This window comes from Scyliorhinus torazame, chromosome 8 (assembly GCF_047496885.1).
Source record: "Scyliorhinus torazame isolate Kashiwa2021f chromosome 8, sScyTor2.1, whole genome shotgun sequence".
NCBI lineage: Eukaryota > Metazoa > Chordata > Chondrichthyes > Carcharhiniformes > Scyliorhinidae > Scyliorhinus > Scyliorhinus torazame.
The window spans coordinates 80,436,736-80,455,357 of NC_092714.1; the positions used below are offsets into that span (position 1 = coordinate 80,436,736).

General features: G+C 47.2%; 1 protein-coding gene across 1 annotated transcript in view; it reads left to right on the top strand.

The window, feature by feature from the left end:
• The first annotated feature begins 10,914 nt into the window (after positions 1-10,914).
• rpgra (retinitis pigmentosa GTPase regulator a) overlaps positions 10,915-18,622 on the top strand; it is a 97,924-nt gene continuing 90,216 nt past the window's right edge. The window contains exon 1 of the mRNA XM_072513887.1: positions 10,915-11,018. Coding sequence (XP_072369988.1) covers positions 10,979-11,018 — 40 coding nt within the window. The 5' untranslated portion in view covers positions 10,915-10,978. The remainder of the gene's footprint in view (positions 11,019-18,622) is intronic.

The window sequence follows — 18,622 nt, forward strand, 5'->3', positions numbered from 1 at the left end:
ACAGGTCATCCGCATATAGCGACACCCGATGCTCTTCTCCCCCTCGGACCACCCCCCTCCATTTATTAGACTCCCTCAATGACATGGCCAATGGTTCGATCGCCAATGTGAACAGGGGGGACAGGGGGCACCCCTGCCTCGTCCCTCGGTACAGTCGAAAGTACTCCGACCTCCGCTGGTTCATCACTACACTCGCCATCGGGGCTCTGTAAAGGAGCTTAACCCAATTGATAAACCCTACCCCGAACCCAAACCTACGCAGCACCTCCCAGAGGTACTCCCACTCTACTCGGTCAAAGGCCTTCTCCGCGTCCATAGCTGCCACTATCTCCGCCTCTCCCTCCTCCGATGGCATCATTATCACGTTTAAGAGCCGCCGCACATTGGTGTTTAGTTGCCTGCCCTTTACAAATCCCGTCTGGTCCTCGTGGATTACCCCCGGGACACAGTCCTCGATCCTCGTGGCCAGCACTTTTGCCAGCAACTTTGCATCCACATTGAGGAGCGAGATCGGCCTGTACGATCCACATTGCAGTGGGTCCTTGCCCCGCTTTAGGATCAAAGAAATTGTCGCTTCCGACATTGTCGGGGGCAGGGTCCCCTCCTCTCTTGCCTCATTAAAGGTCCTCACCAGTAGCGGGGCCAACAGGTCTGCGTACTTCCTGTAGAACTCCACCGGGAATCCGTCCTGTCCCGGGGCCTTCCCCGCCTGCATGCTCCCCAAACCCTTGCTCAGCTCCTCCAACCCAATTGGTGCCCCCAAACCAGCCACCTCTTGCTCCCCCACCCTCGGGAATCTCAGCTGATCTAGGAATCGTCTCATCCCCTCTCCTCCCGCTGGGGGCTGGGATCTGTACAGCTCTTCATAAAAGACAAAACACATTTATTATACACAGTCAATCGCTACTCATGCATAAATTCTACTAAATAAACTATCTCTATCACTAACAGGCCTATACTTAGCTTTGGACTGGCCCACCAGGTCAGGGGAACAAATGGCCTTTTGTTCGGGTTCTGAAACTGCAGGATTCAAAGGCTGGTATGGACTGGTAGCTAGGAGCGCCTATCTCGTAGCGAGCGTTGACTGGAGACTTACTTGGTTGGTGCGGCAGCTTGGGCAGTTCACTCTCAAGGGTTGATTCGCTGCTGAGTGACCCTGCCAAGAAGATCGATTTGAACTTGGGGGTCTACTTTATAGTCCCCAGGGGCTTCCCGCCCTTCGGGGCGGACCCCGTACTGGTTCCAAGTGATTGGACTGCGTTCCGATCACTTGGATCGATTTCTCCAATACTGGAGTTGTTCCTTGATCGCTGGGCGGTCCCTAAATGTCCGTTGGCCTTCCTTTGTCTTGGCTCTTGCTGGCGTCGAGGAGTCTGGCTTGGCCTTATTCACCTGAAGTGTATCAATTGTGCCTGGGAATCGCTCATTACTATGCAGATGGCTGCTGGTTTCAGTACTGTCTAGTTTTTGCAAGCTCCAATACACAGGATTTCTGCACTTGCTCGTTTTTGCCTGTGTTGGCTGAATTTCCCTTTAGTCTTTGCGGTTCTCCATTTTAAGTCGGGAAGTGGCCAATCCAGATGGCTACACACCCTCCTTGTGATCCCTAACGCGAAGCGTGAAGGATCGCATAACTGCATTGTCTTCATTCCCTGACCCAGCGAGCACTCTTCCATGGTCTCTACACTGACCATAACTATGCAGTAAAAATTTTAACTAACAATTTCTAAGTGGCGCTATGTCAGACAGGGACATGCATTACAACACAAAAAAACGGTACCTCTAACTGTCCTCAATAAACTACACTCACTAAAACATTCCGTCATATTAACTTCCTAAAGAATACAAAATAATAGCAACATTCACATTTTTCCTCTGACTTGGCAGTCAAGCACAGGGGTGTACAATATTTCCATTTCTTTATTTACAAAAAATGCAACACAAATGGTCTTTATTGTAGATCAAGGGGTTCGGGGGCCTGGTGGAAACCAAAAATAGGGGATCTCATTCTGTATACCGGGGTGCGAGCGCTCTCCTTCGCCATTTCCTCATGCGGATAGTCTGCACGATGCTGCAGAGTATCGGCAACACTAATAGGGATTTAACTACATAGGAAAGGGAGTACCTCGTTATGAGCTTATCACACCATGATGGTGTGGTGTTGCCTGTTACTGGGCTCTGGGTGCTATGAGGAAGTGAATCATTAACAGCCGGGGGGGGGTTGGGGTCAGGGGGTTCGCGTTCGCGCGAAACCGAATACACATCATAATGGTGGTGATCAACACGGAGGATGTCCTCATTGTTCTTCTTCTTTCTCTTCTCTTCTTTTCTTTCCTTGGGGCTTCAGGAGTTCTGTGGGATCAAGCATAGTTTCTGTTACTATCTTGGTTAATATCTCGTCTGTTAGTATGTCTGTCCTTTAATGCCAATTCCCCTTTACAATTTGTCACCATGTGTGACTCCCTCACATTAAAAAAAAAACGATATTCAGGACAAGACACACTTAAAAATACTGAAACAGTGCGAGCCGTCTCGTAGGCTGTGCGATGTACCATCCAAATGTTTGAGGATGTAAATAGCATAGGGATGGCAACCTAAGGGTTGCCGGAAAACAAAACAAAACTTTTTGAACCAAGAGTGCCGAAAAGAGGTGCGTATGGGCCGCGACGGGTAAGAATTGGATGGAATCCCCGGGTAGGATGACGTCCAATGCCGTGTGTGCGCTACCCGAGCGTAGCTGACCAGAGGGGGGGTCCTCAGGCAGGGCGGAGACCAATGCTGTTTCTCCACTGCCTGAGCAACCGGCAAGAACGGGCAAAATGTAGTCATTGTGGGAGGGTTGCTGTAAAGGTTCTACCGTCGAACCAGAAGAGCAGTTATGAACGGGGGCTGGCAAGCTCTCAGCGGTTTCTGACGATAAGCGTGCTGGCAAGTTTTCACAGGTTTCTGCCGACAAATATGGCGTGTGGCCGTACAAACAACACTGAACAATAACACTAACAAACAACATTGAACAACATGCTGCAGGTTCCATCAGAAAGGACACCGTTTCTCCCAAGTGGTTCCTTTTTAAAACATCATCTGGACACCTCAGTTATCAGTTGCGAACAGGGTCGCAAAGGGGTTCTCGCTTTGGGAGTCAGACTCAAAGTCGTCATCTTCTCCCGGATGCCATACTCTCGAATGTATAAGGGCTGATAGGGCTGCATGGTTCAATTTGGGGTCCATCTCGTCGTTCCGGACGAGCCTGAATGAATTATCGCGGTGCCAAAAGGTGGTGTCTAGTTCTGTGGGGACGGAATCGTCATCGTAGGGTGGTGGTCTTTGGTGGGGTTTGTTTAGGAAAGTGATCATGAAGGGATCACTCGAATCATGGTCGGATTCGCTGGGTGTCAGTCCTGTTGCATGGGGATAGTAGGGAGGCGTGCTGTGGCTATTGTCTGAGTCACAGTCACTGTCGCTGCTGCTGCTGTCTGTGGGCGGTCCGGGGCGGAGTCTAGAGGTCGGGGGTGGAGTCGAGGGTGAGTCCGTGGATGTGGTGGGCGTGTTGGCGGAGGGTAGGGATACGTTGGGTGTGGGCAGGGTGTGGTCTGCTGCGTCGAGCATGACGTGATGTGCGTGGTTGGACTGTGGGCCATATGTCTTAAGCTGGTTAATATGGAACCACGCAGTCTTTCCGTTGGGGTACTTTATTTTATAGACGGAGGGGCTTAGTTTGTCCGCAATGGAGTACGGACCCGAATACTTCGGTGACAGGAATGTGCTGGAGTTGTAAATTGAGAGCATGACCTGCTGTCCTACCTCAAACTCAGTCGCATGCACTGTCTTGTCGAAACAGGCCTTGCTCTGTTTCTTTCTTGTGCCTAATCTTACCGCGGCTGCTAGCTGAGCCGTTTTCACAATTTCAACTAACTGTTTGACTGCGTTCTCGTGTGTGAGGGCCGTCACTTCGGGGCTGGTCAAGTCCAATCCTAATAAAAATTCTGTGCCTTTCATGGGGCGTCCGGTCATGAGAGTGTGTGGGGTGTAACCTGTGGATGTTGAAATAGTATTTCTCAAAAACATCAGCGCAAAAGGGAGGACTGAATCCCAAGTGGTGTTGTTTTGTTGGACCATTTTTCTGAGGGTTGCTTTTATGGTCCGATTCATGCGCTCCACGATACCACTCGACTGGGGGTGGTATGCAATGTGGAATTTTTGGGTAATGCCAAATATCGTGAGGACGTTCTTCATAACACGTCCCGTAAAATGGGAACCTTGGTCGGATTCAATGCTGCGGGGGAGTTCCCATCTTGTAAAGATGTGGTGGGTTAAGATCTTTGCGGTGGTCTTTGCCGTGTTCGTTCTGGATGGGAATGCCTCTACCAATTTAGTAAAAGTGTGTATGACAACTAATACGTACTTGTAACCATTCCTGCAAGGGGGCAATGGTCCTATAAAATCGATCTGGAGGTTAGTCCAGGGGCCATTAACGGGGCGGGAGTGGCTAAGTTGAGCTTTCTTTGCGTATCTGTCCGGATTTTTCTGGGCACAGATAAGGCAATTCTCAACGTAGTGCATTACGTCTTCTTTTAAACTTGGCCACCAACAGAGCTGCCTGAGGTGGGCTGTAGTGGGATCAATTCCCTGATGTCCATGACTGTCATGGAATAAACAAATAAGTTGATTCCTGTCCTGTTCAGGAACCACATAAAGGGTGTCTTTTAACACCACACCGTCATGTGTGGTCACTGCATTTTTAAATCTAACGTAAGGTGCTGGAAATTGTCCTTTCAAAATCTCCCTGAGAAAAATATCCATGCCTGGAACCTGCTTTTGCCAGTGCGTCTGCCTTTACATTTCCAGGGGGGGAGGAACGGTGGTGACTGTGAACTTTAACAATACCAAAGGTCCTGTCCTGTGATTTCTCTAAAATGTGGCGGAGCAATGGGGCTGAAGGGAGGGGTTTTCCGTCTGCGGAAACAAATCCTCTTGCTTTCCACAGGGGTAGAAATTCTGTAAGGCTGTTGCAGACATAGAGGCTGTCCGAGTATATGTCTGCTGGGCTGGGGAAGGAATCTGGGTGATCTATAATATACGCAACGGCTGCTAGTTCTGCTGCCTGCGCGCCTAAGTGTCCTGGTAGTTTTAGTGAGATTTCTTCTAGGGCGCGTCCCTGCGCGTCCTCGACATAAATGCCACATCCTGTAATGCGCTTCCCTTCTAATACTGTGGAAGAACGATCCACATATATCCTTAAAGATGCGCATGTGTCTGTGTGCTGGGGGCTCTGGGGTGAACTACCTATCTTTCTGGGGGGTGTTTTCGCAATAAAGGGGCCTGTGTTGTGGTGCGGTGAGATGATTTCACATTCGTGGGGGGTGCCTGGGTACTGAAGGTTGTCGGCTAGGAAAGTGTGGGTCTTGGTCCTTTTAACAGTGATGTCCCGACCCTGCAAAAGAAGGGTCCATCTGGCTGCTCTGATTTGGCTGACTGTACCGTCTTTAAGTCGTCTGTCTAGTAAATGTTGGGTGGGGGGGTGTTCCGTGAGAATTGTGATGGGATTTAGTCCGGTTATGTAGGAAAAATACTGAACTGCCCAGAAAACTGCGGGCAGGTGCCTTTCACAGGCCGAAAGTCCCTGATCCACAGGATCTAAAAGTCTGGATGCGTAAGCCACGGATCTTAACTGTTCATGCCGTTCCTAGAGGAGCACGGCCGAAAGGGTGCGGTCGGTGCTAGCTATCTCTAAAGTGTTGGGGGAAAGCGGGTCTGGAACATGTAGTGCGGGGGCTGCAATGAGGGCTCTTTTCAAAGCATCCACAGCATCCGTATGCTGCGGAAACCATTCCCAAGGGGCTCCTTTCTTTAGGAGTTCCGAGAAGGGTGCTGCTTTGGTGGCGAAACCGTCAATATGGTTTCGGCAGTAGCCAACCAGTCCTAAAAACGACCGGAGGGCTGAAACATTCTGGGGAAGGGGCAATTTGGCAATCGAGTCAATTCTTCTGTGCTCGATCTCGCGTTTACCGTGCGTGATAATTGTACCCAAATATATCACTTTGTTTTCCAAAGTCTGGGCCTTTTTTGGGTTTACTTTGCAGCCAATCTGCTGTAGGAGTTCCAGGAGTTCAGCCAGAAGCTCGATGTGCTCTGCCTTGGTGTCTGTCTGCAGTAATAGGTCGTCCACATACTGGACCAGACATTTGGGGCGAGACAATTTTGACAAACCATTTGCCAGCTGTCGGTAGAAAATGGATGGGGAGTTGTGGAATCCTTGTGGAAGGCATGTCCACGTGTACTGCTGACTTTTAAAAGTGAAGGCAAATTTGTTTTGGCACGCTTTTGCCAATGGAATGGACCAGAATCTGTTACGTCCAAAACCGTAAAATATCGTGAGTTGAGTCCCTGTTTGAGCATGGTCTCGGGACTTGTGGCTACCGTGGGGGTTGCTGCGGGGGTGACTTTGTTGTGTTCCCGGTAATCGATGGTCAGTCGCCATGATCCATCGGGCTTTCTCACTGGCCAAATCGGGGCATTATTAGTGGAGGCTACTGATCTGAGTACGCCTTGTTCTAATAAGCTGTCGATCATTTTTCCCTCTGCCTCTTGGGGAAATCTGTATTGCTTTTGGGGTCTAGGGTCAGGTCCTGTGATTTGAACGGAACCAGTCATCCGGCCACAGTCATGTTTGTGGGTCGCGAATGCTTCCTGTGCTTCTGCAGAACTGCCCTAACCTGCTTGTCTGTGCTAATCATGGGCGGCTCAATCCAAAATTCGCCGACTGCGCTAATCTTGTTTGCGTATTCACCTATTGTGAGCTTTGGTGGGGCTCTTGCAGATTTTGCCATTCTCCAAACACATTGGTTTACCGGATCAAATGAACGGTGGTGGGAGTTCATAAAGTCAATTCCCAAAATGTGTTCTGCTGTGGGGGGTAGATCGACTAAAACTATGGAGTGTCTTGTCGTAATGTTGCCAATTTTAATGGGTACAGGGGCTGTGATGTGTCCCTGCTGTGAGTGGCCTGTGAAGCCGCTGAGGCTGATTGTGGCTGTAGTGGGCCACGTGACTTTTTGGAACATGGTGGAGGAGTTAATTGTGGTGCGGGACCCTCCTGTGTCCCAGAGAAATTCGATGGGCTGTCCCCGTATCTTTGCTGCAACTACTGGTTGGCTGGACCTATCCCAAAGGGTGTCGCAGACCCAACTGGGGGAGCCCGAACACCGTCAGTCCGTTCCGTTCAGGTCCGTCTGGTCTGAACGGGTGCTCACACTATGTATGGGCTCTGTCCTATTCTTATTCAGAATGCCTGCCTGCTGGGCTCTCTGTGGCTTTCGTGGGGCATTACATTCTCGTGCAAAGTGTCCTAACTGTCCACAGTTGTAACACTCCTGTGGCTTTTGTGGGGGGCTGTTCCTGCCTTCGTTCACCCATGCGGGGTTCTGGTGCGTTTTCACCGCTTGGATGTCTGCTTCTGCCTGCTGTTCCTCGGGTTTCCTAACAGCGGGTTTGTTTTGGACAGATTGCTCCCAGGTGCGGGACAATCTCTTTAAAACCTATTTCTCATTATGTGCTTCTTCTGAGGGTTCATAGTTGGTATAGGCTTTTTGTCCTGCCTCTGTGGCATGGGAGATAAGGGTGCGGGTCCATTTGGCCATATCTTCTTGGGACAAATGGGCGCGGTCTAGATTCCCGAAAATGCTGTAAAATGAATCCACAGGCATCCAGCAAATGCTGTGGGGTGTTCTGTCATTTTCTGCCTGCACTTATTCAGGCATTCTACAGGGTCACCTCTGTTGTAGCCGATCGCATCTAGGATCGCCGTGTGCATCTCTGCAAGGGTGCCTCCTCCTACATTCTGTGGGTCGGGAAGGGGTGCTGCAACCGAAGGGTCTAAACTCAAAACTGTGAGCTTCGCTTGCACACGCTCATCCAGGCCGTACATAGTCGCCTGCTGCTTTACTCTAGCAAAGAAGTGGTGGGGGTCTGAGGTGGGGAGGAATGGTGTGATCTTTTCGCACGCGGCCCGTAATTGGGTCACGGTTAAGGGGGTGGTGTAAAGGAATTCTGTGTCTCCTTCCGATGTGACTGTGCGGTGGGTAGTGACTGGATTAATGGGTGCCTGATCTATCTGCTCTGTGGGGGGTTGGGGTGCTTTTCTCTTTTGGGGCTTTCCTTGCGCACATGTTCCCTGAACATACCTATACGCGGTTTCATTTAATTCTTGCCAATCAGGGCCATCTTCCTCATCTAATTGGGATCCAAAGGTGCTCTGAAACCCATTTTGCACTGAAAGCAAAGACTGCAGTTCTGCAATCTGCTTCCGGCACTTTGCATGATCTAGTGAGCTTTGTCTGTGCTCCGTGGTGGCCGCATGGAGTGCTCTTAACACTGCTTTTAAATCGCTGCACTGCCTTTGCAATGCCTCTACCTGTTTCTCTGTCTCTTCTCTTACCAGGACTGCACATTGCGTGTCCTGATAGGCCTTTTCGTATTGAGTTTGGAAGCTGCTCAGATGCGCTAGACAAGACTGGGGTGCCCCCTTGGCATCATCCACCTCTCCGTCCTTTGCTGCCAACTTCCTTCTTAATTCTATATTCTCTTTCTCGATCTTGCTAACATGGACATTGCTCATTCGATGTGTCTCCTCTATCTCTTTGCGGAGCGTCCGAACGACCTCCTCTGTGCCTCGCAATTGTGCCAGACAGGACACGATTGCCATCGACTTGCGAGCTTTTCCTAAGCATTTCTTATGGATCCCTGACAGGTTCTCCCACCAAGTATGTCCTATCCTCCCGGGTCCTGTTTCCTTATTATCACAGAATTCACTCCAAATTGGCCATCCCTTCCCTTTGAGATATTTCCTGATCTCTTCTTCCCAAACGGGACACTGACCTACTCTACTGCTGGTCGCTGCGACCACAAATTCTTCAGGGTTCATGAGGCGTTGCATTGCCTTCATTGTCATTTTCTCTATCTGAATGCTCTTTGAAAATTTGGAACGAGGGGTACTAAAGCGGTGCTGTAAACACGGGTATGGTGTTCGCTATTTTCCGGAATACAAACGCCCGACAGTTTTTCGCAACAAAAATCTATCAGTTTTACCTTATAGCCCTGTTAGTTACGCATGCATTAACACGCTTCCGAATTATGAGGATTGATCAGAACTGCTTGAACACTTGTGGGTTTTCTGTTCCCAATTGGATTCTCAATTCAAATTTTGGGTTCTCCCGGAGTGGTTAGGCCACTCCTAAATCGGGTCCCGTCAGGATGTCGCCAGTAAATGTTGCTAACTTTTGTTTGGTCAATTTGCTCTGTTTTATAACCTTTGCTCTAGAGTCGCCAGGTATCTTTATGATACCGCCACGAGGTTCAAGTTCAAGTACTGATCAATAACTCAACACACCAGTTAGTAAGATTCAAATCAAAACACATTTATTATACACAGTCAATTGCTACTCATGCATAAATTCTACTTAATAAACTGTCTCTATCACTAACAGGCCTATACTTAGCTTTGGACTGGCCCACCAGGTCAGGGGAACAAATGGCCTTTCGTTCGGGATCTGAAACTGCAGGATTCAAAGGCTGGTATGGACTGGTAGCTAGGAGCGCCTATCTCGCAGCGTGCATTGACTGGAGACTTACTTGGTTGGTGCGGCAGCTTGGGCAGTTCACTCTCAAGGGCTGATTCGCTGCTGAGTGACCCTGCCAAGAAGACCGATTTGAACTTGGGGGCTCTACTTTATAGTCCCCAGGGGCTTCCCGCCCTTCGGGGCGGACCCCGTACCTGGTTCCAAGTGATTGGACTGCGTTCCGATCACTTGGATCGATTTCTCCAATACTGGAGTTGTTCCCTGATCGCTAGGCGGTCCCTAAATGTCCGTTGGCCTTCCTTTGTCTTGGCTCCTGCTGGCGCCGAGGAGTCTGGCTTGGCCTTATTCACCTGAAGTGTATGAATTGTGCCTGGGAATTGCTCATTACTATGCAGATGGTGCTGGTTTCAGTGCTGTCTGGTTTTTGCAAGTTCCAATACACAGGATTTCTGCACTTGCTCATTTTTGCCTGTGTTGGCTGAATTTTCCTTTAATCTTTGCGGTTCACCATTTTAAGTCGGGTAGTGGCCAACCCAGGTGGCTACACTGTGAATTTCCTCAGTCACTTATCTTGCAAGTTTTCAAGCCAAGTTTCCCTCTGGAATCTGACCTGTCCACCAGTAACATCAGCAGGGATTGTACCAAACTGCAGTTTGTCCCTTTTATGTCATATTTGTCCTTTATTGTCTCCCTTGGTTACTTCATGAGAATATATTGTTATATAGTGAGTGATGTGGAGATGCCAGCATTGGACAGGAGTGGGCCCAGTAAGAAGTCTTACAACACCAGGTTAAAGTCCAACAGGTTTATTTGGAATCACGAGTTTTTGGAGCGTCAGTCCTTTATCAGGTGAGTGAAGAGGTGGGTTACACAAACACGGCATATAAAGACAAAGTCAATGATGCAAGATGATACTTTGATTGCGGGTCTTTGCAGGTAATTACATCTTTACTGACAGTGCGACTGGAGAGAGGGATAATCACAGGTTAAAGAGGTGTGAATTGTCTCAAGCCAGGACAGTTGGTAGGATTTCGCAAGCCCAGGCCAGATGGTGGGGGTTTAAATGTTGTGAGACAACTGTATCCGATTCTCTGGTTTCTACTTTTGAAGAACAGACCAATTAGCCATTATCATTTGCAGGGTGACTGCTTGTTGCTAGCATCCCTCTGTCACACCAGCGGTTGGCCCTTATGGGTTTTGCTGGTGCAGTTCCTGAGTAGGACGGAATTTTCAATTGTACGGTGTGACCGCCAACAGCTGCAGTTCAGCGGTGTGGCCGCGGGATGCCGCTGTTGAGGGCGGTGTTTGTTCGGTTGTCAATGGCAGGCAGGTTTGTTTACTTCCGGGTCGGCGGCTCGCGACCCGGCCCCAACACCCCGGGCACGGGAGCCGGTGCTGCAGCGATGGCGGCGGAGCCGGAGCCGTCGGGAGAGGAGGTGCCGGGTGAGTGACAGACAGACAGACAGAGGAAGAGAGTGTCTGACTCGGGGCCGCAATACCGATTTGAGCTGTGAGTGAGGATATCAAACAGGGGGATCAGACCTGGTGGGTGAGTGGAGGGCGGGTTTGATGGACCAGCTGGGACCTTTCCGAGCCCTCCCATTTCAGGTGTTGGTAAGTGACAGGAAAGCAGTGGTGGAGGGTGTGGGAGTTCAGGCAGGAGGAAGAAGGAACTCACAAGGTGATATGGATTTTTGGAGAAAGTGGTACAGCCGAAGGTGAGGATGATTGATTGAAACGTAGAATATACAATACTGAAGGAGGCTATTCCGCCCGTTGCGTCTCTGCCAGCTCTTATAATAATATAATAATCTTTATTATTACACAAGTAGGCATACATTAAAACTGCAATTAAGTTACTGTGAAAATCCCCGAGTCGCCACATTCCAGCGCCTGTTCGGGTACACAGGGAGAATTCAGAATGTCCAAGCATGTCTTTCGGGACTTGTGGGAGGAAACCGGAGCACCCGGAGGAAACCCACGCAGACACGGGTAGAACGCGCAGACTCCGCATAGATGGTGACTAAGCCGGAATTGAACCCGAGACCCTGGTGTTACGAAGCAACTGTGCTAATCACTGTGCTGCCGTGCCATCCTCTTTTGAAGAACGGACCAGTTAGTCCCACTTCACTACTCTTTTCCCGTAATTCTCCATTTTTTCTTCTCTTCCCCCCCCCCAGGTAGCTGTTAAATCTGTACCCAATACCCCTGAGCAGTTCGCACTGCCTCTGAGGACATGACTCCAATCCATACCACACAAAGGTATAAGCTGTAGTAAAGTTTCTCTTTACACATTTCCTACAAATAAAAAATCGAATTCATCCATCATTGAAATCACACACAGAGGGTATGATGCTGCAACATATGTCATGTAGTTGCGAAAAAGAAAGAGCCAGGCTTTTATTTTTGCGAATGTGGTATTTCATGCTAAAAAGCAGAATTATAATTTTATTTTGCTCCAGTGATTCATTGAAAGACATTAAATTAACTAATGTTATTTGAACAGCTAATTTGTAATCATCTTGTGGCACAAGTGCTTGCTTTTGGATTAACATGCAAATTGTTTAAAGGCTGTCCAAACCATCTGTGTCGCCTGAGAAGCGATGATTTAGTTCTTCATTCAGCTGGTTTTCTGTCTCCGTATCAGCCTCTTTATAGGAGAGTTTCTTTATTGGATGAACTGTATTTTGTGCTGCAGAAGCAGTGTTCTCGCTCTCAGCCCCCTGCTTCTATCTGCTTCGCATCTTCTGCTTGTTTGTTGGTAAATAAAGGGTGATGGAGGAGGATGCAATGTTAACTTTCATAGGGGAACTGAATACATGCCGTCTCTACTTAGAGTCATAGCATCTTGCAGCACAGAAGGAGGCTATTCAGCCCATCATGTCTTTTTTAAAGGGCAGTCAAATTATTGCTCTTTTCTCACAGCTGAGCAACATTTTCTTTTTAAGTATGTAATCGGTTCCCGTATGAAAGTTAACATTGAATCCTCCTCATCGCCCTTTAATGCAGTGCATTCCAGATCATAATTCACCGTGTAAAAAATAATTCTCCTCATCTCACTCTGATTCTTTTGCCAATTGTCTTAAATTTGGATTCTTTTGTTACTTATCCACCACTAGTGGATACAGAATAAATAAGGATCAACCATCAGAAACTTTCATAATTTTGATCAATGCATTTACTCTTTAGGTTTCTCTACTTTGAGCACTTTTGGTTTCTTTAGTCACTCTAAATAACCAAGTACCTCGTCCGTGTTATCATTTTGGTCAACCTGTACTCTATTCCTTCTAAGCCCTTGACATCTTTTCTAAAGTGTGGTGTCTGGAATTAGGCACTCCATCTGAAACAAGCTGATTATTTATAAAGGCTTGGCATCATTTCCTTGCTTTTGTGCTCCTGGCTTGTATTTCTTTTTAAAAATAAATTTAAAGTGCCCAATTCTCTTTTTTTCTATTAAGGTGCAATTTAGCATGGCCAATCCACCTACTCTGCAGATTTTTGGGTTGTGGGGGTGAGACCCACGCAGACACGGGGAGAATGTGCAAACTCCACACGGACATTGACCTGGGGCTGGGATCGAACCTGGGTTGTCGGCACTGTCCCCCCCCCCCGGTTTCTATTTCTAAAGCCTGTACACTTTATCAGTTTGACTTGGCGGTGGTAAAGATTTGTGTATTTGAACCTCGCGGTTTCTCTCTTCTTGCCCCCCTTTAAAATTGAACATTTATTTCATCTTGTTTCTTCTCGACCTGCCTTCCAGCTTGCATCAATCATACTTCTGCCATTCAATATCATTATGGGGAGGTAGTGGTGTAGTGGTATTGTCGCTGGACTATTAATCCAGAGACCCAGAATAATGCTCTGGGAACCCGGTTCGAATACCGCCATGACAGATGGTGAAATTTGAATAAAAATCTGGAATTGAAAGTCCATGAAACCATTGTCGGAAAAATCCATCTGGTTCACTAATGTCCTTGAGGGAAGGAAATCTGTCGTCCTTATTTGATCTGGCCTACATGTGACATTCAATCCTTAGCAATGTGGTTGGCAATAAATGCTGGTCTAGCCAGCAATTGCCACATCCATGAATGATATTTAAAAAAAATTTTGAAGTGTCTCCACCAGTCTGTTTATGCCTTCAGGTTTGTTACCATCACACTATTTATTTATCCACGAGACTCTCTTTCCGCTCTCTTGACCCTATTCCAACTTTACCCAACATCTAATCTTGAAGAGCCACAATTTCTTCAAATTAAACTTTGGAAAGACAAAAGCCAACATCATCAGTCACAAACTCTGGCCACTGATTTCACTCCCTTTCTCCGTAACTGTCAGGCTGAATCAATCAATTTCTTACCTTAGGACCCTATTGGACTTTGAACTGAACTCGTATGCTCTCAAATCAAAAAAGTTGCCTCCTTTCACCTCATGTCTTTTCCTGAGTAATTTATTGCAAAAACTCTCATGCATCATGCCTTTTGTCACTTGCAGATTTGACTATTTCAATGCTTTCTTGCCAGACTCAAATTCTACTCCTTCTTAATTTCATCTGTGGCTATGCCCTCAGCCCTGCAACGAGCCCTGGTCAAAAAACAACCACATCCTCACTGACCTGCATTGATTTCCAACTTAACTTGGAATTTCACATCACTGTGCTTCGATGCCTTGATGGTATTGGCCCTTGTGTCAATAACTTCCTTACAGACCTCTCTCTGACCCCTTTATTCCTCTGACTCTGGTGTCAATTAAAAAATATATATTTTTATTCTCCTCATTTTGCACTTTTTCATCAAATATATGACCAACGATAACAAATACAATAGCAATCCCCCAACCAGCATCCCCTCCAACATACAAACCCAAACATTACCCCCTACATCCCAAATACAAACAAGAAAGACCAACAAAAGAGAATCCACGGTCATTTATTGTTTACCATGTATGCGAAATGAAATGAAATGAAAATCGCTTATTGTCACAAGTAGGCTTCAAATGAAGCTACTGTGAAAAGCCCCTAGTCGCCACATTCCGGCGCCTATTCGGGGAGGCCACAGGGCTAAATCGCTGGCTTTGAAAGCAGACCAAGGCAGGCCAGCAGCACGGTTCGATTCCCGTATCAGCCTCCCCGAATCAGCATCTCTCTTAACGTGCCCACTACTTGAAGTGCTGCCTCAACTGCCTCCAAATCTTCAGCGTTGCCACCACCACCGGACTCTCAGAATATTTAAACGGGGCCATCGGGAGCGCTGACTCTGATGTCATATACATCCTCCTCTTATGTTTGCCCATCAGTTGTACTCTCAGTTGTCTACCCTGCGTTCCAAAACTCTTTCCCGAAGTCTCTCTACCTTCCATGTTCCTTTTCATCCTCTGAGACTCTTTTTGAGACCTGCCTTTTTAAAACCACATCTTTTGTCACCTGCACTCAATGGGTGCAATTTTCCCAAAATTGCTAGTGCTGGATCAGGCGAGAAAAGCTGTGTGAAACTTGCTGGCTTCACAGCTGCCTTTTGTGCCTCATTTAACAGCACTCGGTGTAATTTCAAAGTGCTGCCGTAGATCTCACAGCCAGCTGGAGGTATGGGGTCTAAACACACTATCAAAGCCGGTAAAGGAGTGCCTGAATCTCAGAAGCCCCCCCCCCCCACTGCAATGCCATCTAACCACTGCACCACCGTGCCGGCAGCTGGAGGAAAGATTGAGGGGAAATGTGGGGGTAGTGGGGTCAAGGTATGGTTATTACAGCATTGGGATTGAAAGTGCTGGTAAAAATAGACATTGGCCCGTTATCTTCTGACTCCCCAGCGTTGGATTTGGGGAGTACACTAGGATGTGCTGGGAATCCCTCTCGGAAATTCCCAGGTCAAGTTTTATGCGGTAATTGTCCAGAAGTGCTAATCAAAGAGATATTTGGGCGCAGAGGGAGTGTACAACTCTCATAGATTTCATAGAATTTACAGTGCAGAAGGAGGCCATTCGGCCCATTGAGTCTGCACCGGCTAGTCAAATGTTGTGAGCAATCAGCATGCACCTCACATCACTTGTTCTTGCTTTACGTGCATGTCGCTTCAGTCATACTGGTAGGAAAAAAAACTACGTTAAAAAAATCAACTGAATATGGCAATCCTGAATGTGGGCAGCAGTCAACAAAATGTCTCGTGGGCCATACTCAGAACCCAGGTGGACCACATGTGGCCCTGGGTCGCAGGTTGCCCACCACTGCTTCAGATAGATTCCTTTGATCTATGCTTGGCTGTAAGTTGAGGAATGGATCAATGCAATTCAGGACATGAAGGCCTCCATGTTCTTCTTCAAATCGTGTTATGGCTCTTTCCCACCCATCTGAGAAGGTAGACCACAGTTTAACCTACTATCCAAAAGACAGCACCTCCTGCAGTACAGCATCATTTGAAATTTTTAAGGACATTAATACTGTGATTATAATGTTGCTTTTCATGACTGACCATATTCCCTCTTGGGTTTATTTCTAGAGACTGTTTTATTGATCTTATTTGTTAGTTGGTTATACTGGGTGGAATTCACCGGTCTCGTCCGTGGCGGGACCCGTTGCGAGTGAGAACAGAAACCTTGGCGTTCCAGCCAAAACTCCATGCACTTTCCAGCGGCACCGGAAAATCTCAGCCTCGAACAAGGACGGAAAGTTCGGCCATAGCGGAGGGAACAAGTGCGTAGCAAAATTAATGCTTTTCAAGAACCAAGATTGCCCTTTTCAAAAACAATTATAAATATTTTGCCTGTCAATGTTTTCCGTAAAATGCCAGTTTAGAAATTATTCATTGCAAAAAGATCCTGGACACCCCTCCCTGCCCCACTCTGCCCTGCCCCACGTACTTCTGCCATATCCACAAAATTCCAGTTGTTCCTGGGGATTCCTGATCCTCAAACTTTGGAAAGACAGTATCAGTGATCCAGAAGGTATATGGAAACAAGTGTTTCTTCAGCCTTGAGGGCATTGTTAGCACGGGTTGTGAATTGAGGTAACACATTGTGCTCTTTTAGTGGCAACAACTGCACCCAAAGACTAATGTACTTATCACTTCCCAGTCTTGCTGCATGGTTTAACTACCATTGTATCTCACTAATGTTATCAAAATCTCCTTGACTGAGCAGACACCAAGTAAGAATGAATCAACATGTCGTGATGCAACATGACCAATCATCTGATGTCCTCCAATTATTCGAAATGATAAATAGTCGCGTTTATATGACTGTGGTGTAGTTCCTCCAAGTTGCCATCTGGAATTAGATGGGCCGCACATAATTGCTTGTACACAGAAAGAAATTACATTCATGTCATGACTTCATGGATGCGCGAATTTGAAAATCATGGTTTTCATATGCTGAGTATATTGAATTAGCAGAAGTGTACATTATCTGAATTGTTTCAATACCTGCAAGTATAATATTTTTCTGGGATTGTGGCTGCTCCTTTCTTTTCTGGGGCGAGTGAAGCACCTACAATTCTAAAGACTACATAAATGCTACAAATAAATATTTGAAGTGAGCACTCATTGTGACTAACTCGATAGTTTCTAATTTACAATGTGAGTGTCTTATAAGACCATAAGACATAGGAGTGGAAGTAAGGCCATTTGGCCCATCGAGTCCACTCCACCATTCAATCATGGCTGATTTCAACTCCATTTACCCACTCTCTCTCCATAGCCCTTAATTCCTCGAGAAATCAAGAATTTATCAACTTCTGTCTTAAAGACACTCCACGTCCCGGCCTCCACCGCCCTCTGTGGCAATGAATTCCACATACCCACCACTCTCTGGCTGAAGAAATTTCTCCTCATCTCTGTTCTAAAGTGACTCCCTTTTATTCTAAGGCTGTGCCCCCGGGTCCTAGCCTCCCCTGCTAATGGAAACAACTTCCCTACATCCACCCTATCTAAGCCATTCATTATCTTGTAAGTTTCTATTAGATCTCCCCTCAACCTCCTAAACTCCAATGAATATAATCCCAGGATCCTCAGACGTTCATCGTATGTTAGGCCTACCATTCCTGGGATCATCCGTGTGAATCTCCGCTGGACCCGCTCCAGTGCCAGTATGTCCTTCCTGAGGTGTGGGGCCCAGAATTGTTCACAGTATTCTAAATGGGGCCTAACTAATGCTTTATAAAGCTTCAGAAGTACATCCTGCTTTTATATTCCAAGCCTCTTGAGATGAATGACAACATTGCATTTGCTTTCTTAATTAAGGACTCAACCTGCAAGTTTACCTTTAGAGAATCCTGGACCAGGACTCCCAAGTCCCTTTGCACTTCAGCATTATGAATTTTGTCACCGTTTAGAAAATAGTCCACGCCTCTATTCTTTTTTCCAAAGTGCAAGACCTCGCACTTGCCCACGTTGAATTTCATCAGCCATTTCTTGGACCACTCTCCTAAACTGTCTAAATCTTTCTGAAGCCTCCCCACCTCCTCCATACTACCTGCCCCTCCACCTATCTTCGTATCATCGGCAAACTTAGCCAGAATGCCCTCAGTCCCGTTATCTAGATCGTTAATATATAAAGAGAACAGCTGTGGTCCCAACACTGAACCCTGCGGGACACCACTCGTCACCGGTTGCCATTCCGAAAAAGAACCTTTTATCCCAACTCTCTGCCTTCTGCCTGACGGCCAATCGTCAATCCATGTTAGTACCTTGCCTCGAATACCATGGGCCCTTACTTTACTCAGCAGTCTCCCGTGAGGCACCTTATCAAAGGCCTTTTGGAAGTCAAGATAGATACCATCCATTGGCTCTCCTTGGTTTAACCTATTTGTTATCTCTTCAAAGAACTCTAACAGGTTTGTCAGGCACGACCTCCCCTTACTAAATCCATGCTGACTTGTCCTAATCCGACCCTGCATTTCCAAGAATTTAGAAATCTCATCCTTAACAATGGATTCTAGAATCTTGCCAACAACCGAGGTCAGGCTAATTGGCCTATAATTTTCCATCGTTTTCCCTGTTCCCTTCTTGAACAGTGGGGTTACAACAGCGATTTTCCAATCCTCTGGTACTTTCACTGAC